The sequence below is a fragment of the Trichomonas vaginalis genome, chromosome III (genome assembly GCF_026262505.1).
Source record: "Trichomonas vaginalis G3 chromosome III, whole genome shotgun sequence".
Lineage (NCBI taxonomy): Eukaryota > Parabasalia > Trichomonadida > Trichomonadidae > Trichomonas > Trichomonas vaginalis.
In genome coordinates this window covers 10,287,155-10,312,476 of record NC_067205.1, presented here as the reverse complement: position 1 = coordinate 10,312,476, position 25,322 = coordinate 10,287,155, and the positions used below count along the sequence as shown (strand labels likewise).

The following is a 25,322-nucleotide window of genomic DNA, read 5'->3' as shown; positions in this document are numbered from 1 at the left end:
GATGCTTGAGCCTCAGCGGGTATGTTACCATATGCTCCACAGTTCAATTGAATTTGTTCAAACAATGGATTTTCATAGGTAGTGTTATAATTAGGTGTTTTCTTAAATAGTGTATAATGGTGTTCACATATAATGGAGTAAATGCTGCCGTGAATGTACAAGGAGTTCCTTCACCTTTAGCCATTGAACCATCCATAGTAATGCAGTCAATTCTTTTGATTGGGAAGTTTAGAGTCTTTGCCGAATATCTTGTCACCAAATCACTATAGATGTTAGGGTCCAAAGAGAATGAGTTACAGTATGTAATCATTTCAAAGAAGTTTGCATTCTTCTTAGTGAACTTAATAAACTTGGTACCAAATGATATCGTACTCTTATCGGCATTCCACCGTCATTGACAAATACATAGGACATAAAAGTTTTACAGGAACAAAGTTTGCGTCAACTAAGGTTAAGTTTATGTTTGCTAAAGTGTTTGAGTTTACTAAAGCTGAAAACTCTGCATTCGAATGAACAATAGGCAAACCAGCAGAGAAAGTGTTGTTTATACGCATGAGTATCTTTTGGTCATAGTAGTTTCTGTCGACATTCGAATAGCACTTTGAACCTAAGTTTGAAACAATATATAAAATAGGTGTACTTAAAGTCAATGGAACAGACAAACCTTGTATGACACCTTTTCCTGTTATAGGAAACTGTTGGTAGTAAAAACCAGATATAAGTTTTGTATTATAGCTCATATCGTTTATAGTAAACTCAGTCGGACATCCAAACATAATGAAACCTGCTCTAGTTGCAGCACATGTTACATCCGTCCTTAAAGTATAAATAAGTCAACAAAACCTGTTGGTGGTATATCTGAGTAAGTATCTTCAAAGGAGTATTTTTTACCATTCACAACAACAAAGTCTTCTGGTGTCAAAAGAGCAAAACAGGCTTTAGTCGTCATCGTGTTTAAGGTCAGTTTACAATATCGTCCTTGAGGACTTTGTAAGTTTGTTGTTATAGAATTATATGACTCAGGGTTTTTAGTCGTAATAGTATAAACCATTATATCTTCTGCCATTTATATATATTTAAAAGTTTTTCTGAAAGTGGAGAAGAACTTCATCTAAACTTTCACATGGCGTTTCTTGAAGTTCTCTGTCTAAGAAGTTCAAATATTTTGTAAAGACATAGAACTTTCCTTTTGTCTACACGAACAAACAAAACAGGGTCTTTCATATCGTTCAAAAGTGTGTAAAGTCCTTTACATGAAATAAAGTCTATATTATTTTTCTTCAAACATCTTTCAAGAAGTTTTGACATTTTTACTTAGCAAATAAATTTTAATGAAATGTTGTGGTCGTCAAATATTTTTATGACGTCTGGGAAACTATATTTTAAGTTCAACGTTTCACCTCCTTTCATAACGTATATCTTGTCAATGACATTATATGAAACACCACAGCAAGCAATGTCGGGCTCTATTTCTTTGATGTTTATATCGTCTGCCTCTGTCAAAAGTTTCAATAGTTCTTTCAAAACTTCATGAGGTGCGATGACATATGAGTTCACTTTTACAGGGTTGTGTTCGACCAAGTTTAACATTATACCTAAAGCTTGACAAATCTTCTCCTGAGTTTTAAGTTTATCTTTCAGTTGTTTGTAGTCATTTCGAATATCTGCAACAGAACTTAAGTCTCTGCTAACTTCAGGATATGTTGGTTGTTCTTTTACAGGAACTATTGTTATACCATCTTCGTCTTCGTATGGTTTCCCCACTTCAACATCTCTTTCTTTGACATTGACAACAACACTTTGACTGTTTGTTTGAGTTGGTGAATTTAACTTCACATCTGCCACGCGCATTAAACCTTTTGAAACACTTACGCTTCTATTTTTCGGAAATGACATTTTACTTAGAATAAAAAGATGGACGTATTTGAGTATCTCTTCGAATTGAAGCAGAACAAAGTTTACACACACAAACAATACAAGTTCATGATAGAATAGTTCTTTATACAAACAATGGAAAATGTTATAGAATAGCAGTCTTTGCTGAACCAAAATATTTCATAAGCAAAGAAAGTTGTATAACCGAGATGGTGAAAGTTCTTGAAGCAGACAAAAAATATAACTTCAAAACTGACCGATATTTCTAAGTAAGTTTTATAATACAATACTATGTCAAAACTGGCGTACTGTCAATATTTGACGGAGAGAAGTCAGTTCAAGAACAACTTACTGACCTGCTGCCAAAATCTGCTCGATGGAAGCTGTCGTTATGCCAATCTGAGGAGCCCCAGCAGGTTTCATCGAACGAATCTTCAAAAGAGCATCTTCGTGAAAAGTGCTATTGGTTTTGTAAACTTCTTTGCCTCTCAATTCATCTGGACCGTCTCTGTCACCAGTATATTGTATTTGAACTGTACCAACAGTGAAATACCACCCATAAAGTCTTCTGAGTCAGCAAATGGAATGCCAAGCCAAAAGTTTGAACGGTCTCCATTTGTATATTGAGTTTTTTGAGCTCCTGTATGAGTCCATACTTTCACATATGGCATAATAGAACTTTGCATTTCAGGGTTAATGGTTGTTGTGAAGTTGTTGTTAAAGTTCATAGCATCTAATGTCAAGTTGTATGACCTCATATCCTCAACTGTAGAATATTCTTCTCTTTGGATAGTATTTGCCATCTATGTTTATATGATATTTAATACCGGGGTTGTAGAACAAGAATAGTCATTTATAGTTCGTCTGAAAGTACAAACATAGTATCTGCATGTTTCATTGCAGTTGTTAAAGCAATATCTGTTCTTGCACCTGGGTCAGCACTTTGGTTTCCAACTTCACCTGCAAAGTCTTTGACAGATATATTGTGTATAGGGAACATAAGTGGAACTGCAATATATTTGGCAGCTAAAGCATTTGAAATATCTGGGTCCAACATATAGACTGCAAGTCTGCTTTCTATTCTCTTGCATTCAAATTTTTCGCATGTGAACTTAACTGGGTCCCAAGCATCTCCAGCAGCATTGAAATAATAGTTTACTTCAGTGTTGAGGTTTGAGAAACCAAAGTCTAAGTCAACTTTGTCTTTGCAAAAGTCACAGAACTTGGCTCCACCAGTTCCAGCTACAGCAATGCTGAATGGGTCTTGTGTTGGTGCAATGACTAAGTTATTTTTGCTTGGAGTAAGTTCGATAGAAATTTTTCCTGCCCAGTTTGGCAAGTATCTTAAAAACCTGAAGATGAGGAAAGATGACAAAGGAACTCTAAGTTTCAATTTTACTTTGGTTACTGCTGCTGCAGTTTGTCCAGAAAGGTTAACAAAACTCCTGGAACGTTAGGGTCAAGTCTTCTTATTTTCTCAATAGTTGCATACTGGTCTGTTTGTTCTCTAGCTTGTGGTTGTACTGAGTTTCTCAAAGCGAACCATTCATAGCTTGCCCATGTTACTGTTTGAACTAAGTCAGAGTTAGAATATATCTTATATCCCATGAAAACTTCTGGAGCATATTGGTATCCGACATAGAAAATTCCATTGCAACCTTTCTTGTCAGACAACTTGGCAGAAGGTTTTATTTCAATGTCTTGTTCCACGTATAAGAATGAGTTGTCAATAGAAATAATATGAAACCTGTCGCAAGCAATATCTACTGTTGTTGAAGAACCTTCTCCAAACTCACCTACATTTCCATAAGAAACAGCAGTTGTATATTCGTAAGTTCCAGGAACTATTTCTGACCTTCTAATGGCATTGTCGCATTCGTTATACCATTCGGAAACATTTCCATTCATAGCATCCAAAACTGTTGGCGTTATATTCTGAGCGGCGTACATTTCATATGAGTAAAAATATAGAATAGTTGGATTTATATGTCATAATAGAACCCACGTGGACCAAGCTTTACTTTCTTCCTGACTGAGTTTTTAACTCTTCTTTTTCCTTCATTGCCCTCTGCTTGAAGTTGTTGCATCTTTGCATTATGTTCATCTAGTATGTTGCAAATTTCCCATGTCCTTTTTGCCTTTTGGCTCTGGTCGCCCATCTCAGGTAACCTATATCCTAGAAAGAGTTTGTCATAGTCTGTATTTGAGTCTTCGCGTATTGTTTGCATGACTCTTTCCTGAGTTTCCGGTTCAAGCGCTTCAAACAGTGCCTGTCCATATGGAATAAGCTCGTTTCCAAATATATGTTTTTGTAGCCATTCTGGTTTTCTTTCCATGTTACCAACTATATCTTTTGTGAATGGGAAAGCTTTTACCCAATCTTTCAGTCTTGCGTCGTTTATTTCTGTAGTTGGTTTTATTTTGTCAAGGAACATGTTTTTCAATACTAACATTTCATTTGGTACTGTCCATTGAGTTTTCTTAAATATTCATCCCTTCTCGGTTCATTGTCTGCAAAGTAAGTTTTTATGACATTTTGTAAACTTTCGTTTGCAAGGTCATGTACAATAGGTTCTCTTCCTTCTCCCTCCCTAACTTTCTTTCTAAACTCTTCACCAAATATACCATCTCTATGGTTCTGTGTAGTTCTTTGAGATAAATGTTCTAGAACGTCAGGTGTTATATTTCCATCAGCCATGTTCATTTCATACTGGTCCAAAATATCTGCATTTCATATCTTTCAATGGCATTAAAGCCGCGCTAAAATACCAGCTATATCTCGTTCACCATTCAATTCCATTGCGTCTACAACTTCTTGGAATTGTGGTTGTAAGTTTATGAACCACCTATCCGGATTAGCTTTATGACCCCATCTCATTGTAGTTCCATCGTCTGCAGAAACAAAAGTAGGTTTGTTTCCATCTTGGTTAGGTTCTGAATGAACTTTAAACAATGTTTCATTTCTATATGTTTTCTTGAAATTTAACCTTTTATCTTCACCGAGTTCATCCGAAGATTGAACGTTAAATGCTCGTAAGTAAAAAGGGTTGTTGTATTTGTGTACATTTTTTTTCAGTTCTTCCATTCTATGCTGGATATTTTCATCTGATGTTGGAGTCTTTTGTATGTCGGCAAACATTTTTCGATATTCTTCTACTATGTCAGCCGAATTTTTTTTAGACTCTTGGAAATATTCCATATTCTCCGCATACTCTTGTTGAGGGTCAAGATTTTTCGGCTGTTCCAAATCTTCATCTAGTTCTGTGAAGTTAGTTTCCAAAGGAAGGACTTGTTCGTTTCCTTCAGGCTCTTCTAGCTGTTGTTGCTGAACTATTTCTTCCATGTCTGGTTGTATCTGAACTTCTTCCTGTGGAGTTTCTTGTACCTCATCTGCTGGCATTTCATATATTCCGAGACCGTTTCAACAATTTCCCTATCTACGTCATCCGCATTCATAAGCTTTTGTTCTTTCGTTCCGTCTCTATTTTTTACGCGTTTCATGACGAAAGTTGAATTGTCATTTAGCTCTGACATCAAATATCTCGGAGTAAATTCATCCATGTCATTTGGATGATATGCTATTAAATCATATCCCTTAGCGAGCTTGTATTTTCCAGGTTTGAGATTATATCCGTTTTGGTGCTGAGCCATAAAGCTAAATAGGTTCGGGTCAGTATTTCCATCCTTGAACTTTCTAATAGCTTCTTTATATCTGTCACTAAAGTCAACAGTATCTGGGAAACCACACTCTTCTTTAAGCATTTTTAAGAATTCTTGGTTTCCTTGTTCTCTACTTCTTTTATGTCCTTGCTCTGTTTTGTGTTTGTTGTTGTGCAGGGTTTTGAACTGTTGGTTGCTGTGCTGGTTGTTGTGTTGGTTGCTGTGCTGGTTTTTGAACTGTTGGTTGTTGTGTTGGTTTTGGTGCATGCCTGTGTCTGTGTCCATGTGACGATGTAAATGTTCTAGGTAGTCCTGGTGCAGGTGCTTCTCTTGGAGGGTTTGGTGGTATATAAATTCCACCAGCTGGCACATATGTTCCATCTGCAGCGTAATGTCCTACCTGACTTTTCGTTCTTAAGAAAGCATTTACTAGGTCTGTTTTGGTCTGTTGTAACTCTTTTTCTTGACTTTTCACAACAGTTGCTCTAACGGCGTCATAGGCACTTTGAACTGCCTGTCTCGTTGCTGCATCTGTTATTTTCGTCATATTTTGTGCTACTTCTTTTAACTCTTTGTCGAAACCTTCAGACTTCAGTTTCTTTCCAGATGAGAAGTCGTTCACTTGTTTCACCTTACTATGAAGAGCTTCGAAGGCGTTCTTAAAGTCAGCATTTGTTAAAGCTTCATTTGAACTGTCTTCATCCGCTTGTATTTTTGTCCTTATTGACCCTATGAGTTGGGCTGCTTTAGCGTTGGCTTGGGCATCTAACCAGTCATTGTTAGCTTTTATATATTCTGCGCTTTTCATTGCCTTTGCATGGCTGCGTCGTTATTTTTACTTTCTTGTGCTAAGTTTTCATACTGTACGGTTTGGTTTTGCAACTGTAAAAGTTTTTCTGCCTTTACAGTTGCTTCAACTTCTTTTTTATACTCATCGCTATCCATATATGTCTTCAGGGCTTTTTGTTTTATCTCTTCATCTTTCAGTACTTTATATCGAGTAGTATGGTTTTTCAAATTTATAACATCTTGTTCCATTTTTGCTACTTCTGCTGCTTTTTCTGACACTTTTTTCGCATATTCCTCTGTACTTAGTTCTTTCAGTTGTTCTTCTTTCTTCTTTTTCTCTACGTTTAACTCATTGAGTTTCTTTGTGTGTCTGTCATATTCTAGTTTCTTTTCGTTTTCACTTATTTGCTTCTGTATGTCTATGTTTGACTTTTTGACATCTGTTATTTGAGTGAACTCAAATTCATTTGACTTTGAGGGTTATATGCTGTTCCGTCTGCAGCTCCACCATAGCCTGCCATTTTCGCTAAAAGTGCCGCTCTTAAACCTCCACTCTGTGCACCAAGAACTCGGTTTAAAAGCATAGGATTGCTTGACATTTGTTGCAACATAGTGGGGTCATTCAGCATTTGTTGTTGCAACTGTTGTTTGGTGTCAGTTTTACTATTGGATGTTTCAATGCTCTCTTCCTCTTACGTATATTCTTACGTAGCTTACGTGGCATTTTAAGTGAAGTTAAAAACATTTACGATGAAGAAGTTTCGACAAAACATTTACGATGAAATCATGAGTTTTCTACGATGTTAGAAAACATGTTAGAAAACGTGTTAGATCTAACATTCTAACATAAACATTATTTTTGGGTCATTTACGCTCATTACGAAGAAGTCTTGACAAAACATATACAATGAAATCATGACAAAACATTTACGAAGAAGTCTTGACAAAACATGAAAACATATATAATTTGTGAAAAGCTCCTGGAAGACCTCCGAATAAAAACTTCATTTATGTGGGCTAGAAGGGGCGCAGCCCCTGGAAGCCCACCCCAAGAAAAAAAAACTTCATTATACCATTCATCCTCAGGGCTAGAAGGCACGAAGTGCCTGGAAGCCCCATTTCCATTATTTTTTTTTTTTTTTTTTTTTTTTTAATTTTAAAATACTCATACCAAATAGTTGAATTAGAATCAAATAAACTCATATTTATTCAGTTTCGAGCAGAAATTTGATATCAAATTCTCAAAAAATCACCATTTTTCATGTTTAATACAGCTAAATCATTACATATAAATTTATACAGGTTATGACCATATCGAATTCACTATATCTTCAAAAATTATTTTGCGATCTTTGTTTTTCTGCACAGGGAGCTTTATAAAGTGGAAAACACATAAATAATGTAATAAACAGAAATTCATCAAAAGTGACAGCTCTCAATTTTTTGACATTTGTAAATTCTAAATTGAATGAGAAAAATGAAATAATACTAAGCATAATACAATATTCTAGATTTAATTATAATTAGGAAAAAGTTAGTTTTGAGAGTACTTTTCATAGGCATATAGAATGAAATCTTCTGAAAAATAATATCACATAAACTCATATTATTTTCTAATATATAACTATTTTATATAAAAATCAAATTCAATGATCTTAAAAGCGAAGGATAAACCTCAAAATTTACGAATATAATGAGTGGGAATAATGCTTCTCTATCATAAAACCATATGAAATATCAATTTTTGCTTTACGCCTAATTTTTGACGACAATTAGCAAAAAATGTTAAATGTTAACACTCAGTCCATTTGAATATGAAAAATAAAATTGACTTTGATTAAATGTTTTTATTTATCATGCAATTCTTCTTGCGACCAAAGATTTGAATAAAAGTTCAAAAAATAAGATAGCTTAAAAAATAATATACGGTAGTGTTTACTAATAGATGAATAGTATATAAATTCTATTAAATGGATTTGATCCAAAAAAATATATATAAATTTGATCATAAATAAAATCGTTTTAAATTACTTCTTCATTTAAATTATAACAATTATTTTTGGTTTTATATTTTTTTGGATCAAATCCATTTTAATAGAATTTATATACTATTCATCTATTAGTAAACACTACCGTATATTATTTTTTAAGCTATCTTATTTTTGAACTTTTATTCAAATCTTTGGTCGCAAGAAGAATTGCATGATAAATAAAAACATTTAATCAAAGTCAATTTTATTTTTCATATTCAAATGGACTGAGTGTTAACATTTAACATTTTTTGCTAATTGTCGTCAAAAATTAGGCGTAAAGCAAAAATTGATATTTCATATGGTTTTATGATAGAGAAGCATTATATTCCCACTCATTATATTCGTAAATTTTGAGGTTTATCCTTCGCTTTTAAGATCATTGAATTTGATTTTTATATAAAATAGTTATATATTAGAAAATAATATGAGTTTATGTGATATTATTTTTCAGAAGATTTTGTGTTCTTCTTCAAAATTTTATTTTTTTATTAAAAAGAATCTTTACAAAATATACATTTACTTTAATTAATATTTAAAAACGTGCTCTATCAAAAGTTCCAAAAATTCAATATTTTAGCTTTTCTGAGGTGTCACTTTTGATGAATTTATGTTTACAACAATAATGCAGATACAAATTCTTTTTCATTAGGAAAAATAATTTCTATTTTGGGGGGAGATGTAAAAAACCGTCCAATCTTTGACAAAATTTTGAAGATGAAAAAGATAAAAACAATCATAGTAGGTGAAGCAGGTGTTGGAAAAACATGCATCGCAGTTAGATTTGCTAGAAATGAGTATAATGAGGCAACTTATGCAACAGTTGGCGCTGCAAACTTAACACATGAAATGAAAACAAGTAAAGGACCTATCACATTTAATATTTGGGATACTGCAGGTCAGGAGAGATACAGAAGCTTAACTCCAATGTATTTTTCAAACTCTCAAGTTGCGATTTTAGTTTTTGATATTACATCTAAAAATTCTCTTGAAGGACTCGATAATTTCTATCAATTGCTTCAACAAAAAGCTCCAAAAGATTGTGCACTAGTACTTGTCGGTAACAAATCTGATATTGCTGGTAAAAGACAAGTAAAACCTGAAGAAGCACAAGAATACGCAAATAAAATAGGTGCCTTATTCTATCAGGAAACTTCTGCTGCTACCGGTGAAGGAATTAATGATTTATTCGAAAAAATAGCAACATTTGGAAGTGTTACTATTAAGAGTGAAGATACCGACTATATTGACTTCTCAAAACGCTCAAGACGTGGTTGCTGCTAATCAATTTTGTTAAATGAATGTAAATAATAAAAAATCTAACTGTATGACTATTCCATGAATTAATATTACTAAAAACAAACTCTTTTGCAATCTATTTAGCGAACATTTTGTTTTATTCAATATCGTCTTTTTAGAAACTTTCAGTTCCATTGGTTCTAATCCACTAAAATCATCATAAATAAGGAGTTCACTCCCGGCTTAATAATTGTTTTTACGAATTCCTTCAGTAAGATTTTTTCGAAATTACGCAAATTGGCATAAATGCAGATTTTATTTAGTTTTTCTATTTTTATAACCGATGAAATTTTGTTATTGTTATAGACCGAAAATAGATTTTTTTGGTTTTCTCTTCAAATAATTGAAAGAATGATACTATTATAGGTTTATTATATTATATAGCATATAATCATGCTATAGCCGAAAATTATAAGTTTTGAGAAGATTGAATATAACACAAATAAATTTGAAAGTAAGTTAAATTGCTTGTTGTATTTAATAGCTGTTTAATGAGAAATCCAATATTGCAAAATTCAAATTGAATGATTGAAAGAACAGAAAAAGTCAGTCTTTTCAATTTCGAATATGTTTCATTGTATTTAGAATTATATGGCAAATAAGATATTTAAACTTGATTTTTGAAGGAAAATTCACAAAATTGAATAAATTCAAATAATTATTTTCTAGACATAAAGAAGTTGTTTACCGAGTTTTAGCTCTTATCTCTAACAAAAAATTAATTTTTAAAAAAATGACCGAATACGTTTCACAGCGAGAAAAAAATAAAAGGCAAGATAGAATTTTCTAGACATAAAGAAGTTGTTTACCGAGTTTTAGCTCTTATCTCTAACAAAAAATTAATTTTTAAAAAAATGACCGAATACGTTTCACAGCGAGAAAAAAATAAAAGGCAAGATAGAATTTTCTAGACATAAAGAAGTTGTTTACCGAGTTTTAGCTCTTATCTCTAACAAAAAATTAATTTTTAAAAAAATGACCGAATACGTTTCACAGCGAGAAAAAAATAAAAGGCAAGATAGAATTTTCTAGACATAAAGAAGTTGTTTACCGAGTTTTAGCTCTTATCTCTAACAAAAAATTAATTTTTAAAAAAATGACCGAATACGTTTCACAGCGAGAAAAAAATAAAAGGCAAGATAGAATTTTCTAGACATAAAGAAGTTGTTTACCGAGTTTTAGCTCTTATCTCTAACAAAAATTAATTTTTAAAAAAATGACCGAATACGTTTCACAGCGAGAAAAAATAAAAGGCAAGATAGAATTTTCTAGACATAAAGAAGTTGTTTACCGAGTTTTAGCTCTTATCTCTAACAAAAAATTAATTTTTAAAAAAATGACCGAATACGTTTCACAGCGAGAAAAAAATAAAAGGCAAGATAGAATTTTCTAGACATAAAGAAGTTGTTTACCGAGTTTTAGCTCTTATCTCTAACAAAAAATTAATTTTTAAAAAAATGACCGAATACGTTTCACAGCGAGAAAAAAATAAAAGGCAAGATAGAATTTTCTAGACATAAAGAAGTTGTTTACCGAGTTTTAGCTCTTATCTCTAACAAAAAATTAATTTTTAAAAAAATGACCGAATACGTTTCACAGCGAGAAAAAAATAAAAGGCAAGATAGAATTTTCTAGACATAAAGAAGTTGTTTACCGAGTTTTAGCTCTTATCTCTAACAAAAAATTAATTTTTAAAAAAATGACCGAATACGTTTCACAGCGAGAAAAAAATAAAACTGTACACTGATTTTAATTTTCATTTCCAGTCACTTTACTTATTATTTTTTCTTTTTTTTCATTTTAATTATAAATTATTTCATAATACGTTTATTTACGTTACCATTTTCTTTATTCTTTTGAATTCCATACTAGACACTTATAGAATATTTTGATTGTTAACGTACTTCATTAGAATGAATCCTTACAAAGGGTATGCCGATCGAATTTACCTAATTGGTATTTCCAATCAGATTGAAGAAGGTAAAATGACATGGGAAGAAGCTTGCACCCATGTTTCCATCGCCCCAACCCTTCAATCAAATGATTTCAAATATTTAGATGTTTCAAAATCTTTTTTACAAAATCAATTTAGCTTACAGAATATCCCATTGCCTAAAGGCAAGAAAGGTCGTAGGGTCAATCCCTACGACCAAATCAAAGCTCTTGCTGTGATACATGACCACTGGGCCTTTCCCTGTGGTCAAACAAAACAATAGAAACGTTTGAAATAGTTAGTATGGCTTAGTTGGGTACTGTGGCACTGCGTTCCACCTTACCTATTATATGTGAATTCGACACTTTACAAAACCGTTAACGTATATTTTACAACACAAACGACAACACTAACTCAACCTTAAATATTTACAAAGCCACCAACCATTTCACCTCACTAACGAACTCACTAATGAAAAAATAAACGTTCTCATAAATTTTCTTCTATATCTTCATCGTCAATGTTAACCCTATTGTAGTCATACTTGAAGTCATAAAGTTTCTCAAGTTTTGAAATGCATAGTCTTGTTAACTTACCTTCATCATCATAAGTTTTTATAAAACTACCATGACAATCTTTATACACAGTCAATGTATAGTCAACTGGTCTAGGATGAAGTGTAAAGAACATGTTATACTCAGGAAGGAAGAATAAATGTTTAAATGTATGTTTGTTATATTTTTCGATTTGTATGAGTTGCTTTTGTTCTGTCATTTATATAAAAATAAACTTAAAAGCTAATGATATCACCACCCTCACACGTATGAAAACATAGCACAAAAATAAATTTAGGGTAGAAGGTTAGATCTAACCCGATTTCTAACCTCTTTTCTACCCTGTTGAATTCATTGCTTTATAACTCTCTTCCTTGGTTTCTTTTTAGTTGCTTTCTTCACGTCTGTCTCCAACTTGACTGTCTTTCTTCTTCGTCCGTAATGATACCAGTTACTTCCACCAGTCAATGGGTCAAATGGTCTTTCGTAAGGGTTTCCATACATTCCATAGGGACCATACGGAAGAACTACTGGTGGAGAAGAAACATTTTCTTTAGTTCCATCGACTCTATTTAAATGCATTGTTTCACCTTTCATCTGGTCATTAAAGTCTTTTGCGTGTTTTGCAAACTCATCGTCCTTTCCTAAAGCATTTTCTGACTCAGTCGCAACCAAATTGGATGCTTTATTTATGAGCCCTATTTTATTTAATCTTAACTTCTTTGCAACCCAGCCTCCAATCTTCCCTTTATTTGCATCTAATGTCTTCGAAACCCTTCCTCCACTCATTTTATTTACTGCGTCATAAGCTCCAAGTGCTTTTGCTCCAAATGCTAATGCTTTTGTTCCCATTGCGCCTAAAGCTGCCCAAGCTACCATTTACACCATATTAAAATCATCTCTCTTCAATATTATCTCATAAAAGTTCTCGTTACTGGAGAAAGTCAATGAAACATAAGCGTTCTCACGGGCTTCGCCCTCACCGCTTTGCGGTCTATCTAACTTATTTCTTATATCATCTATACGCTTCAAAATGTCTGAACAATTGCTAACATCTTCTACAACAGTTATTTTCATGAATGACCTTCAAGAACAAGCTCATTTAATATGCTATTAAAATCATCTCAATAATGAGTCCATCCTTTCCGTCTTTGGGTAGCACAACATCTTTCATTGAAGAAGGTTCGACAAGTCTTATGTTAAACTTACTGACAAAGTTTGTTATACTATAATGCTTCGGCGGCGAATACATGTAGTTTGAAAGACATAATATAGATTCTTCAGCAAATTCACTTATACTGGATTTTATAACAATGTTCTCACGAGACCAAATACCACCAATTGACAATCTTGTAAGCAATCCTGCTGAACCTTCTACTGTAAACGTCGATGGTAACATTCCACGAAGGTCATCTATTGACATCGTTGAGTCACTGAATTTAAATATTTTCTTAAAGCAATCGTCATTATCTAACCATGCAATAGCTTTGAAGTTTTCATTCGAATATACATCTGCTTCATTAAATGTAAAACCTGACTTCTTTGCAGAGATGACTTTAAAATCTATTGAGTTTGTTTCAAAATTATATGCTATGGTAACTTCTGAAGGTAATGGATGTCCTTCCGCAGTCAGTTGTTCTCTCACCACCGTTTGAAGCTTTGTATTAAAAACTTTCATGTCATCTCCTGTATCTAAGTTCACATACACAGCAACAGGAAAACTATCTTGCTTCTTTGTTTCATCATTATATCTCAAAACATTAAAGTTCTTCAATAATATTGTTCTTCCTGCTGGAATACTTCGAACCTGTCTGATTTCAATAGCTTTCTCACCTCCTACATACTCTACCCAGTGTCTTGGATATTCATAAGTATACTGACTTTCTTGAATTTTGGTTGGTTTCATCATAACATGTTCATAGTATATCTTTATACTCTTGTCAGTTAGACTCGGTGCTATGTTCTGAATATTTCTGACTTGCATTTTTAATGGAGATAAAATGAAGCATTTAATACATGACGTAGATGAAGACATGAATGAAACTACAGACAAACTTAACTCTTCTCTTATTCTTCCTTTCAGTAAGGACTATGAGTTCTGTTCAAATGGTGTTTATTTCTATTGTGGAAAGATGGGTTCAGGTAAGACATTTAACCTCATTCGTCATATACTCATAACAGAACGTTTAGGAAATGACTCTTACTATGACCAAATCATTATATCAGCAACTTCAGACTCTATGGACTCAACAGCGAAAACATTTATGTCAAAAGTTCAAGCCTCTGTCGTTAAAGTTCCAGACAGTGAACTCATTGAATTTCTTCAACGTTACATTCGACGTAAGAGGAAATATTATGCCATCGTTGAATTTATACAGTCAGGAATGCAAAAGACTTCTGAGGAGATGGAAAGAATTATTGACAAACACCACTTACGTCAATACTCAGGAGTTTACGATATGAAACGACTTACAAACTACATTCTGTCAAAACTTTCAAAATACCCCTTCAAAAAATATCCATCAAACACTTTATTAGTTTGTGACGACTTCGCCGGAAAAGGTTTAGTGTCAAAACCAGACTCACCATTAGCTAACATCATTACTAAAGTCAGACATTACCATTTAACTGTAGCAATACTTATGCAAACATGGAGGTTTTTAGCTTTAAACATAAAACGTCTCATAACTGACTTCGTTATCTTTCAAGGTTTCTCACGCTATGATATTGAACTCATTTGGAAACAATCAGGTATAACATTACCTTTTGAAGAAATTTGGGAAGCATATAAGTCTCTCATCTCTCCTCGTTCATACCTTGAGATTCATATCATGACTAATACCATTAAAGTCAAAAATATTCCATGGGAACGACCAACATTGTTTTAACGTTTAACCTTCAATTGACTGATGGTAAACAAATTCCATGCATCTCTGTCGCCATTTCTGTTAATATTTTTGCTGTCATTCATATCATCCACTTCCCCATCCGTTAGCTTTTGAGGATATGCGTTAGAATAGCTGTTCTTAAATGAAGGCTTTTCACCTTTGAGAGCATAAACTCTATAACTTTCTGCATACTTTATGTTTGAACCTCCCGAGCCATCATTGACATAAATTTTTATAGGCTTCCACCCTTTGTTCATGTTCCTGCTTCTTCCCTTAGCTCTTTTGTTCAGTAGTTCTACATCTTTATACACAGCTCCTGTCTCAGTGAATTCAACAATATTTTCATTCGTTAGCTTTACATTCAAACCCTTGTCGAGTATATTGTTCATTTCATACATATAAAAGGTTTTTATTCTATATGAAATGAGAAGCAAATCCATCTTAGCTGGTGCCGTTAATGTTCCAATTGAACCAACATCAAATGTTGACTCACGAACGACAAACAATATTGTCATAAAAAACTATAGTTCAGAGTGTTTGAAAGAACCAGAACCAGAGCTGAAATCCGTGAATTTAAACTCAGCTTCAAACGCTAACGCTACATCAGATGTTAAGTTAGAGTATCCACCACTGGACCAAATTCTTTCAAGAGAAGCCAACGACAACCCTTACACAAATGTTCAAACAAATCCTTCAGATAACGTAGACCATTACCTTCTTCAGTTATACCAAACAATTTTACTCAAAGACGATAAGAAGCTTTTGACAAATCTTATAAGTAAGAACCAAATAATTCTAACAAAGGAGGACCTTGAAAATGTTATCTCACGAATAACAGGGAAACAATGTGTCATTGACTATCTCGACCCTGAAATCGAATGCTGTGGTCAAACTCCACTATTCATGAAAATAGGTAACATCCGCATCATTGAAACACCAGGAACTACAGGAGTTGAGTTTAAGTATAAATATTCGAACGAGTATACAAAACTTTCAACAGAATATAAACTTTTTTGAAATATGTTTTAGTAAATTAAAGCAGTCAGGAGGGCTCTTTGAGCCCATCTTGGCGCTTTGCGCCGTCAGTCAAAAAAAATTTCAAGTTAGCAATTTGTAATATCTATCCAAAACTTCTTCAACAGTATCGAACTCATCTTCATAATGCAAACCTAATCTTATTGACTTGGTGCAGTTTTCACTAACACAATATTTTTCTGTTCTCTTGACTGACATAACTAACTCATTTGTTTCATCAAACAGCAACAACCAAAGTTCATGACCTAATACATAACATTCATACTTTATATTTTTAGCTCTGAGTTCTCTTGTAAGCTGTTGCATTTAATATTTTCTAAAAAGTCAACTTCAACAGTCATTCGCACTGGTGCCTTCAGTTCTACAGGCTCTCCTTGAAAGTCAACAAGTCTGAATTGCATGTCTTTCAAATTATGAGGACTAATGCGAACCCATTTACCTAAATGAGTTGCTATGACAGGAACGTTTGGAATGAACATTGAATTGACTGCATAACAGAAAGACTTATATTCTACTGAACCTTTACTATTAACTCCTGAAATGCCTGTGACATTAGCTATTTTAAACTCAATGTACAAACAGTTGCCATAACATACGTATGGAACAGATTTCATCTCAATCGTTTTGTCAACACTTTTCAAAGGAAATGTCATATGGTATGCACCCAAAAGAAGTTGTACTCTATGACTCATTCTTGGTATCTTAAACTCCTTCGCATAACTGAACTTCAAAACTCCTGCAATAAGTTTAACATTCATTAAGTTTTCTTCGTTATCCTTGTTTATTGTAGTATTTATGAGAGCATTTAACACTCCAGCTAATGTTTCCATCTTATATTCTACATTATTGTGAAATCTTATTTCGTGCTTCTTTCCATCTATTTCAATCTCCATGAAATCTGTTTCGTCTGTTATAACGAATGAAGCGATAGTATTGAAGTCAACCATTCTGAATGCAAGCGCCTCATTCTGTAGACCTAAGTTTGTTTGTAGCTTTACTGTCCCGTATTCGTTTGGGTCTGTACTTTGCAAATAGAACAACATTTTATTCTCATTAAAATATGAGTATTGCTGCATATGCGTATGAAGCTGACAGAGCTAAACGTTTATATTTTGGTCAATACTCTCTCACACTTACTGACAAATATATTGTTATCACTGATGGAAATACTGAGAAATACATAACATGGAAGGACTATGAAAAGTTTGACCCTATTTTAACTCCATGTACTATGCCGTTTATAAAGGACGGTGAAATTATTGAAAAAGATAATACAACCGTATATAGGTCTGTTTATGAAGCATTAGAATATATGTTGAATCATAACCCAAAAAGATTTGACCCAAGCACTACACCATGTGCAATGCCTTTTATTAAGGACGGTAAAATCGTAAGAGTTCCGGATTCAACGGTTTACACAGCTGTTCCAAACAGTTTACAAAACATTTTAGCGAATATCTTTAATTCAGAAACTACAGAAATAAAATTACCATATATAACAGATGCTAAAGAAATTAAATCAAAAACGACAACATTATTTGCGTCACTTAATGATTTAATGACTTATATCATTAATATTCCTGCACCAACTACAGCATTTGATCCAAACTCGACGGTTTGCAGTGTACCTTTCATAAATGACAGTTCATTAATTACTTTAAGGGATTCGACAGTAAATGAATCATTAAAGGCGTCATTAATGAAAATCATTGATTTTAATTCATTCACGAATACATATAATTCATCATTAATGTTTCATATGCTTCTAAAGAAGGTGAGCCAAAAACTATCGATAAAGCGGTGTATGAAATAAAAGCATCAACGACGAAATTGAATTCGTTAACTTTTGACGGTGATAGTTTCGTTAATGACATAACATCGGGGAAAACAATTTTAACGAAAGAATACTTAAAATCTCATGTTAGTGAGTTCGTTGAAATTGAAAAAGAAGGTGGAATTAAGTTCGATCCACTGAATTTCATTTTCAGCTTAGCGAATGCGGGTGTTAGTTTCGCTGAATGGACAACTATACAAGTGAAATAAATGCAATATGGACGTTTTTGGGGTCAAAAGCGGGAATGGGTGAGCTTGTAAATGCTGCAAGAACATTAGGTGAAACAGGAAATTTTGTAGATGGTTTTAAAAGACTTGTTTCAAATGTTTTAACAAACACAAAGAAATTATTTAGATATACCGTACATAACGGACGGATTTTCGAACAGATAGCAACAAACCCTCCGGTTATGGCTGCGTTGATGATGGTTAGAGATATAAAACCACGTAACGACGGGAACGAAGAACATGAACAACAGGATACTGGTCGGGTTATTCGAGACATTAAAAACGTGTATCCTGAAGTTATTGATTTATTTAGAGGAGTTAATGATTCAATTTCAAAACATTCTATAACCCTCGATGAAGAGAATAAATTAACAGATTATATATTCGTCATTATTGCAGAATTAATGAAGAGAATAAATGAAAAAGGAATTGGTGATATCATTAATGTCAGCGATGTAATGATGAAAAGAAATTTTGACTCATTATTTACAAAACCGAAAACAGAATATAGTCTTTATGACGTAATTACTGAATTAATGAAAAAGATTAATGATAATAAGAGTTCTGGCGGAAGAGTTGAATTAGAAGTGAATGATGTTAATGAGAAATTAGCCGAAAAAGCAGACAAAAATGAGCTTTTAGCTCTGAGTGATAAAGTCAAGAACCACGTTCATTATATAACTTCAGACGAACAGATTATAACGGACTACCATGGATATTTAACACGAAGTGATGAAGCGAAGACAAAAAATGTTAATGAAAGAAGATATAAATACATTCGTGCTAAAGGTTATGACATAAGCTGTACTGTACAGTATGATGTAGCTAAAGCACCAGAAGCATTTGGTTATACCGGTGAAATTTATGCCTCTACTTTCAATGTTAACGGTGTATTAGTTGAACCAAGATTTACTTTGAGAGTTAAGGCAAAAATAACGTTTGAAGATGCTATTAAAAGTAAAGCTGACAAAGTTGAACTCGACGCAACGAACAAAGTTTTGAAATCTCATAAACACATCTCCGATATAAATGAACTTCAAGCTACATTAAATAGTAAAGCTGACAAGAACCATACACATAAATCCTTCACTACTGTTAGAGCAGACGACATAATATTGAACTATGATTTGGTTCAAGTGCACCTTTAGAGAATCCAAGTACAAGCGTAAAAGATACACTAAACTCCTTAAATAGTAAATGTATGAACATTGAAGGTCATGTCAGAAACTTTGAAACACATGAACTACCAGCAATGTTAGACAGTAAAGCTGACAAGAACCATACACATAAATCCTTCACTACTGTTAGAGCAGACGACATAATATTGAACTATGATTTGGGTTCAAGTGCACCTTTAGAGAATCCGAGTACAAGCGTAAAAGATACACTAAACAATTTAGATAACAGTTGCAGGAATATTGAAGATCATGCCAGAAATTTTGAAGCATATGAACTACCAGCAATGTTAGATAAGAAAGCAGACAAAACAGAGCTTCAAACATTAAAGACTGAAATACTTCAAACATTATATCCTATAGGCTCTATTTATACGTCAATGAATTCAACAAATCCAGCAACAGTTCTGGGCTTTGGTACGTGGAAGCAGATTGTAGATAAATTCTTATACTGTGATAGATATTCAAAGCAAACAGGAGGTTCGAAAAAATTAAAGAAGCAAACCTTCCACCGCACACTCATACAGGAACGACAAACACAACAGGTAGTCATTCACATTCAATAACAAAGAGGTTATACAAATCTTGCAGCAGGTTCGGATAGACAGGGAATGAATAGATATGATATTTCAAGTGACCCAGTAGATTCAAGCGCAGGTATTTTCTGTGGAACCACAGGAAATCATTCACACACTTTCACAACAAATCCAACAGGCTCGGGTGCAGATTATATGCCACCATTTGTGACTATATTCGCATGGTACCGCGTTCAATGAACGCGCTTGAGCCTTGAATAAAATCTTTAACTTTACATAAATGAGCTTGAAAGAAGTATTCGAACAACATCCATGGAGGTCATTTAAGAAGTTCAATGAAGCTGCAAAGAGTTGGGGATTTACTAACAGAGCTGAAGTGAAAAGGTTCTTTGACAAAAATGTTGTACATCAAACAAAAATAAACCCTTACGACTACTTTTTACCAATTTACTCCAACACTCCTGACGCATACCAATTTGACACTCTCATTCAAAGCAGAAAAGGAGGACATAACCCATTCCTCATCTTCATTAATGTTAACACTCGTAAAGCATATGCATATCCAATGAAAAATAAAGGAACTCGTGAAGTGTTAAGAGTTTTACAAAAGTTTGTAGCAGAACATAACCCAAGTACTTTAACATCAGACCAAGACAGTGCATACCTCAGCAATGAAATCACAGATTTTCTCATTAAGCATAACATAACTCACTACACTACTGAAGACCATAACCATAACATACTCGGCATCATAAACCGCTTCATAAGAACGCTCAGAGATTTAAACCAAGAGCGAGACTTTACCGAAGAAACAATGAAACACTTTCTCGAAGTATATAATTCCTCAACACATTCTACAACAGGACATACACCAAATTCAACGACACAACAACAAGAAGAAAAGTATATACAAAAGAAACGAAGCCAAACACAAAATATCAGAAATTCAACACAATTTACCCTCATTCCTGGTACAAAAGTTCGTGTAGTTCTTGACGACAAACCGTTGACAAAGAAACGTTTAAGGTTAAGTAGAAACTATTATATCGTAGACTCTACGCAAGGTAATGGATATCTTATAAAAGCTGCCGACGACTCTATTGCGTTTTACCCTCGTCACAAATTAGTTGAAAGTAGTAATGGCAAACTTGCTGAAACCATTGACGAAGCAAAGCGAGGAGTGGTTATTGAAATACTTGGCTACAACATAAACGATGACACTTATAAAGTAAGATATGAAGGAGGCGTTGAAGATGTTATACCATCTAAGAACTTGAGAGAGTCAAAGTCAACACATCTGGGACCATTAGAGCGGGAGTACTGGAAAGACAAAAATAAGCCAGAAAGAATAAGAAAATTCTTCTAAACTTTTTCATTAGATGTAAATCAGACAAAATAATTTTTAGGTGAAGAGGTGAGATTTCACCTGTTTTTTCACCCTTATGAATTTTCATGAATTTCCTTAAGATAGAAAAAATAAAGTTAGTTTTATTTTTATTTATTTTTTTATTTTGTATAAAAGATATGATTTCAACAATCGGCACAACAACAATTCAAACAACAGCACCAAACTCGTTAGTCATGAATCCTACGTCAATGTTGGTAGAGATGAAAGCTTTATTCCTTCTTCATATACTTTTGAAACAGAAATCCAGAGATAAAGCAAGAACTTTTAACAAGTAATTTAGACTGTAGTGCGAAAGATGAAACAATGAACAGTATCTTATGAAATGGGGACCTCATCGACCATTTGCCTAAACTACCTGAAATTCAGCAGCAAAACTAACTATTCCTGAATTCGACGAAATTGAAGTCAAAGCAACTGACTCAGTAGAAATAAAGAAGTTCATACGTAAAGTAAATTATGAATTCCTTGGTTTTCATTGCAACCATAAAGTTATGGACAAAGATTGCGACATGGTTTATAAAAATATTTCTGACATATATAAATCTGGGGAGTTTAAGACATACGATAACTTTGTTTCATTAGTTGCAAAATGTGTATGGCAGATAAGAGATAAAGATAGAAGAGGTAAAGTATGGAATGAACAGATAAAACCAGCAGCTTTTGAGTTAAAGAAAACCATTGACGCCTTAGTTGTTCTAGCTGGTTTTTATTCAATGATAACGCAACGCAAAACGATGCCGCAATGTTCAAAATGTAAGCAGCAATAAGAAAATATAACTACTCAGTCAAAGAGATAGAAAGAATGCGAAACGACTATGCAGACTTAAAGAAAGAAGCAGAAAAGCCAGCAGAAGATAAAATGGATATGTTGACATTTCTTAATAAAAAACTATCCAACCAGAAGATTTCCTTCTGTCTGACGTCAAGAAGAAATATAAAGAGACTTTCGGCACGATTAAAACATTCGATGTACTAAAAGAAGAAATAGAAGCTACGAAATTGTTTAGGATTTCAAATATACATCGTACAATTCATGTAAAACGCTTGTGAAAAAAGAGGTGAAAAAACAGGTGAAATCTCACCTCTTCACCTAAAAATTATTTTGTCTGATTTACATCTAATGAAAAAGTTTAGAAGAATTTCTCTTTCTTTCTGGCTTATTTTTGTCTTTCCAGTACTCCCGCTCTAATGGTCCCAGATGTGTTGACTTTGACTCTCTCAAGTTCTTAGATGGTATAACATCTTCAACGCCTCCTTCATATCTTACTTTATGTCATCGTTTATGTTGTAGCCAAGTATTTCAATAACCACTCCTCGCTTGCTTCGTCAATGGTTTCAGCAAGTTTGCCATTACTACTTTCAACTAATTTGTGACGAGGGTAAAACGCAATAGAGTCGTCGCAGCTTTTATAAGATATCCATTACCTTGCGTAGAGTCTACGATATAATAGTTTCTACTTAACCTTAAACGTTTCTTTGTCAACGGTTTGTCGTCAAGAACTACACGAACTTTGTACCAGGAATGAGGGTAAATTGTGTTAATTTCTGATATTTTGTGTTGGCTTCGTTTCTTTGTATATACTTTTCTTCTTGTTGTTGTGTCGTTGAATTTGTGTATGTCCTGTTGTAGAATGTGTTGAGGAATTATATACTTCGAGAAAGTGTTTCATTGTTTCTTCGGTAAAGTCTCGCTCTTGGTTTAAATCTCTGAGCGTTCTTATGAAGCGGTTTATGATGCCGAGTATGTTATGGTTATGGTCTTCAGTAGTGTAGTGAGTTATGTTATGCTTAATGAGAAAATCTGTGATTTCATTGCTGAGGTATGCACTGTCTTGGTCTGATGTTAAAGTACTTGGGTTATGTTCTGCTACAAACTTTTGTAAAACTCTTAACACTTCACGAGTTCCTTTATTTTTCATTGGATATGCATATGCTTTACGAGTGTTAACATTAATGAAGATGAGGAATGGGTTATGTCCTCCTTTTCTGCTTTGAATGAGAGTGTCAAATTGGTATGCGTCAGGAGTGTTGGAGTAAATTGGTAAAAAGTAGTCGTAAGGGTTTATTTTTGTTTGATGTACAACATTTTTGTCAAAGAACTTTTCACTTCAGCTCTGTTAGTAAATCCCCAACTCTTTGCAGCTTCATTGAACTTCTTAAATGACCTCCATGGATGTTGTTCGAATACTTCTTTCAAGCTCATTTATGTAAAGTTAAAGATTTTATTCAAGGCTCAAGCGCGTTCATTGAACGCGGTACCATGCGAATATAGTCACAAATGGTGGCATATAATCTGCACCCGAGCCTGTTGGATTTGTTGTGAAAGTGTGTGAATGATTTCCTGTGGTTCCACAGAAAATACCTGCGCTTGAATCTACTGGGTCACTTGAAATATCATATCTATTCATTCCCTGTCTATCCGAACCTGCTGCAAGATTTGTATAACCTCTTTTTGTTATTGAATGTGAATGACTACCTGTTGTGTTTGTCGTTCCTGTATGAGTGTGCGGTGGAAGGTTTGCTTCTTTAATTTTCTTCGAACCTCCTGTTTGCTTTGAATATCTATCACAGTATAAGAATTTATCTACAATCTGCTTCCACGTACCAAAGCCCAGAACTGTTGCTGGATTTGTTGAATTCATTGACGTATAAATAGAGCCTATAGGATATAATGTTTGAAGTATTTCAGTCTTTAATGTTTGAAGCTCTGTTTTGTCTGCTTTCTTATCTAACATTGCTGGTAGTTCATATGCTTCAAAATTTCTGGCATGATCTTCAATATTCCTGCAACTGTTATCTAAATTGTTTAGTGTATCTTTTACGCTTGTACTCGGATTCTCTAAAGGTGCACTTGAACCCAAATCATAGTTCAATATTATGTCGTCTGCTCTAACAGTAGTGAAGGATTTATGTGTATGGTTCTTGTCAGCTTTACTGTCTAACATTGCTGGTAGTTCATGTGTTTCAAAGTTTCTGACATGACCTTCAATGTTCATACATTTACTATTTAAGGAGTTTAGTGTATCTTTTACGCTTGTACTTGGATTCTCTAAAGGTGCACTTGAACCCAAATCATAGTTCAATATTATGTCGTCTGCTCTAACAGTAGTGAAGGATTTATGTGTATGGTTCTTGTCAGCTTTACTATTTAATGTAGCTTGAAGTTCATTTATATCGGAGATGTTGTGTTTATGAGATTTCAAAACTTTGTTCGTTGCGTCGAGTTCAACTTTGTCAGCTTTACTTTTAATAGCATCTTCAAACGTTATTTTTGCCTTAACTCTCAAAGTAAATCTTGGTTCAACTAATACACCGTTAACATTGAAAGTAGAGGCATAAATTTCACCGGTATAACCAAATGCTTCTGGTGCTTTAGCTACATCATACTGTACAGTACAGCTTATGTCATAACCTTTAGCACGAATGTATTTATATCTTCTTTCATTAACATTTTTTGTCTTCGCTTCATCACTTCGTGTTAAATATCCATGGTAGTCCGTTATAATCTGTTCGTCTGAAGTTATATAATGAACGTGGTTCTTGACTTTATCACTCAGAGCTAAAAGCTCATTTTTGTCTGCTTTTTCGGCTAATTTCTCATTAACATCATTCACTTCTAATTCAACTCTTCCACCAGAACTCTTATTATCATTAATCTTTTTCATTAATTCAGTAATTACGTCATAAAGACTATATTCTGTTTTCGGTTTTGTAAATAATGAGTCAAAATTTCTTTTCATCATTACATCGCTGACATTAATGATATCACCAATTCCTTTTTTCATTTATTCTCTTCATTAATTCTGCAATAATGACGAATATATAATCTGTTAATTTATTCTCTTCATCGAGGGTTATAGAATGTTTTGAAATTGAATCATTAACTCCTCTAAATAAATCAATAACTTCAGGATGCACGTTTTTAATGTCTCGAATAACCCGACCAGTATCCTGTTGTTCATGTTCTTCGTTCCCGTCGTTACGTGGTTTTATATCTCTAACCATCATCAACGCAGCCATAACCGGAGGGTTTGTTGCTATCTGTTCGAAAATCCGTCCGTTATGTACGGTATATCTAA

The 25,322-nt window shown here is 33.7% G+C and overlaps 9 protein-coding genes and 5 pseudogenes across 14 annotated transcripts, besides 4 other annotated features; 7 read left to right on the top strand and 7 right to left on the bottom strand.

Annotated features, from left to right (window-relative positions):
• Nucleotides 1-3,771: part of a mobile genetic element that runs on past the window's edge.
• Nucleotides 2,538-3,483, bottom strand: TVAGG3_0676420 (annotated as a pseudogene). Its single transcript has one exon. A coding segment is annotated over exon 1 (946 nt).
• An 86-nt stretch (nucleotides 3,772-3,857) lies between the features above and the next one.
• Nucleotides 3,858-4,328, bottom strand: TVAGG3_0676400 (protein of unknown function, DUF4106 family; the record flags this gene model as incomplete). The annotated part of the gene is made up of 1 exon (XM_051242582.1): nucleotides 3,858-4,328. One exon carries the CDS (start codon nucleotides 4,326-4,328, stop codon nucleotides 3,858-3,860), a length of 471 nt encoding a protein of 156 aa, XP_051089169.1.
• Nucleotides 4,329-5,164: 836 nt separating this feature from the next.
• Nucleotides 5,165-6,082, bottom strand: TVAGG3_0676390 (annotated as a pseudogene). The gene has a single exon. A coding segment is annotated over exon 1 (918 nt).
• Nucleotides 6,083-7,726: 1,644 nt separating this feature from the next.
• Nucleotides 7,727-7,763: a mobile genetic element.
• A 1,175-nt stretch (nucleotides 7,764-8,938) lies between these two features.
• Nucleotides 8,939-8,976: a mobile genetic element.
• A 95-nt stretch (nucleotides 8,977-9,071) lies between these two features.
• On the top strand, nucleotides 9,072-9,638 carry TVAGG3_0676360 (GTPase protein; the record flags this gene model as incomplete). The annotated part of the gene is made up of 1 exon (XM_001290307.2): nucleotides 9,072-9,638. One exon carries the CDS (start codon nucleotides 9,072-9,074, stop codon nucleotides 9,636-9,638), a length of 567 nt encoding a protein of 188 aa, XP_001290308.1.
• A 2,260-nt stretch (nucleotides 9,639-11,898) lies between these two features.
• Nucleotides 11,899-25,322: part of a mobile genetic element that runs on past the window's edge.
• On the bottom strand, nucleotides 12,492-12,923 carry TVAGG3_0676350 (protein of unknown function, DUF4107 family; the record flags this gene model as incomplete). Its single annotated transcript, XM_001299434.2, has 1 exon — nucleotides 12,492-12,923. A coding segment is annotated over one exon (432 nt), but the record flags the coding sequence as incomplete, so codon positions are not given.
• Nucleotides 13,243-13,563, bottom strand: TVAGG3_0676340 (uncharacterized protein; the record flags this gene model as incomplete). Its single annotated transcript, XM_001299435.2, has 1 exon — nucleotides 13,243-13,563. One exon carries the CDS (start codon nucleotides 13,561-13,563, stop codon nucleotides 13,243-13,245), a length of 321 nt encoding a protein of 106 aa, XP_001299436.2.
• Nucleotides 14,525-15,028, top strand: TVAGG3_0676330 (protein of unknown function, DUF4106 family; the record flags this gene model as incomplete). Its single annotated transcript, XM_051242581.1, has 1 exon — nucleotides 14,525-15,028. The coding sequence occupies one exon, from the start codon at nucleotides 14,525-14,527 to the stop codon at nucleotides 15,026-15,028; it is 504 nt and encodes a 167-aa protein (XP_051089168.1).
• TVAGG3_0676320 (uncharacterized protein) lies at nucleotides 15,452-15,730 on the top strand (the record flags this gene model as incomplete). The annotated part of the gene is made up of 1 exon (XM_051242580.1): nucleotides 15,452-15,730. A coding segment is annotated over one exon (279 nt), but the record flags the coding sequence as incomplete, so codon positions are not given.
• TVAGG3_0676310 (uncharacterized protein) lies at nucleotides 16,330-16,542 on the bottom strand (the record flags this gene model as incomplete). The annotated part of the gene is made up of 1 exon (XM_051242579.1): nucleotides 16,330-16,542. The coding sequence occupies one exon, from the start codon at nucleotides 16,540-16,542 to the stop codon at nucleotides 16,330-16,332; it is 213 nt and encodes a 70-aa protein (XP_051089166.1).
• On the top strand, nucleotides 18,142-18,887 carry TVAGG3_0676300 (uncharacterized protein; the record flags this gene model as incomplete). Its single annotated transcript, XM_051242578.1, has 1 exon — nucleotides 18,142-18,887. A coding segment is annotated over one exon (746 nt), but the record flags the coding sequence as incomplete, so codon positions are not given.
• Nucleotides 19,142-20,072, top strand: TVAGG3_0676290 (annotated as a pseudogene). The gene has a single exon. A coding segment is annotated over exon 1 (931 nt).
• TVAGG3_0676280 (integrase core domain containing protein family) lies at nucleotides 20,116-21,201 on the top strand (the record flags this gene model as incomplete). The annotated part of the gene is made up of 1 exon (XM_051242577.1): nucleotides 20,116-21,201. The coding sequence occupies one exon, from the start codon at nucleotides 20,116-20,118 to the stop codon at nucleotides 21,199-21,201; it is 1,086 nt and encodes a 361-aa protein (XP_051089164.1).
• On the top strand, nucleotides 21,360-22,293 carry TVAGG3_0676270 (annotated as a pseudogene). Its single transcript has one exon. A coding segment is annotated over exon 1 (934 nt).
• TVAGG3_0676260 lies at nucleotides 23,487-25,263 on the bottom strand (annotated as a pseudogene). The gene has a single exon. A coding segment is annotated over exon 1 (1,777 nt).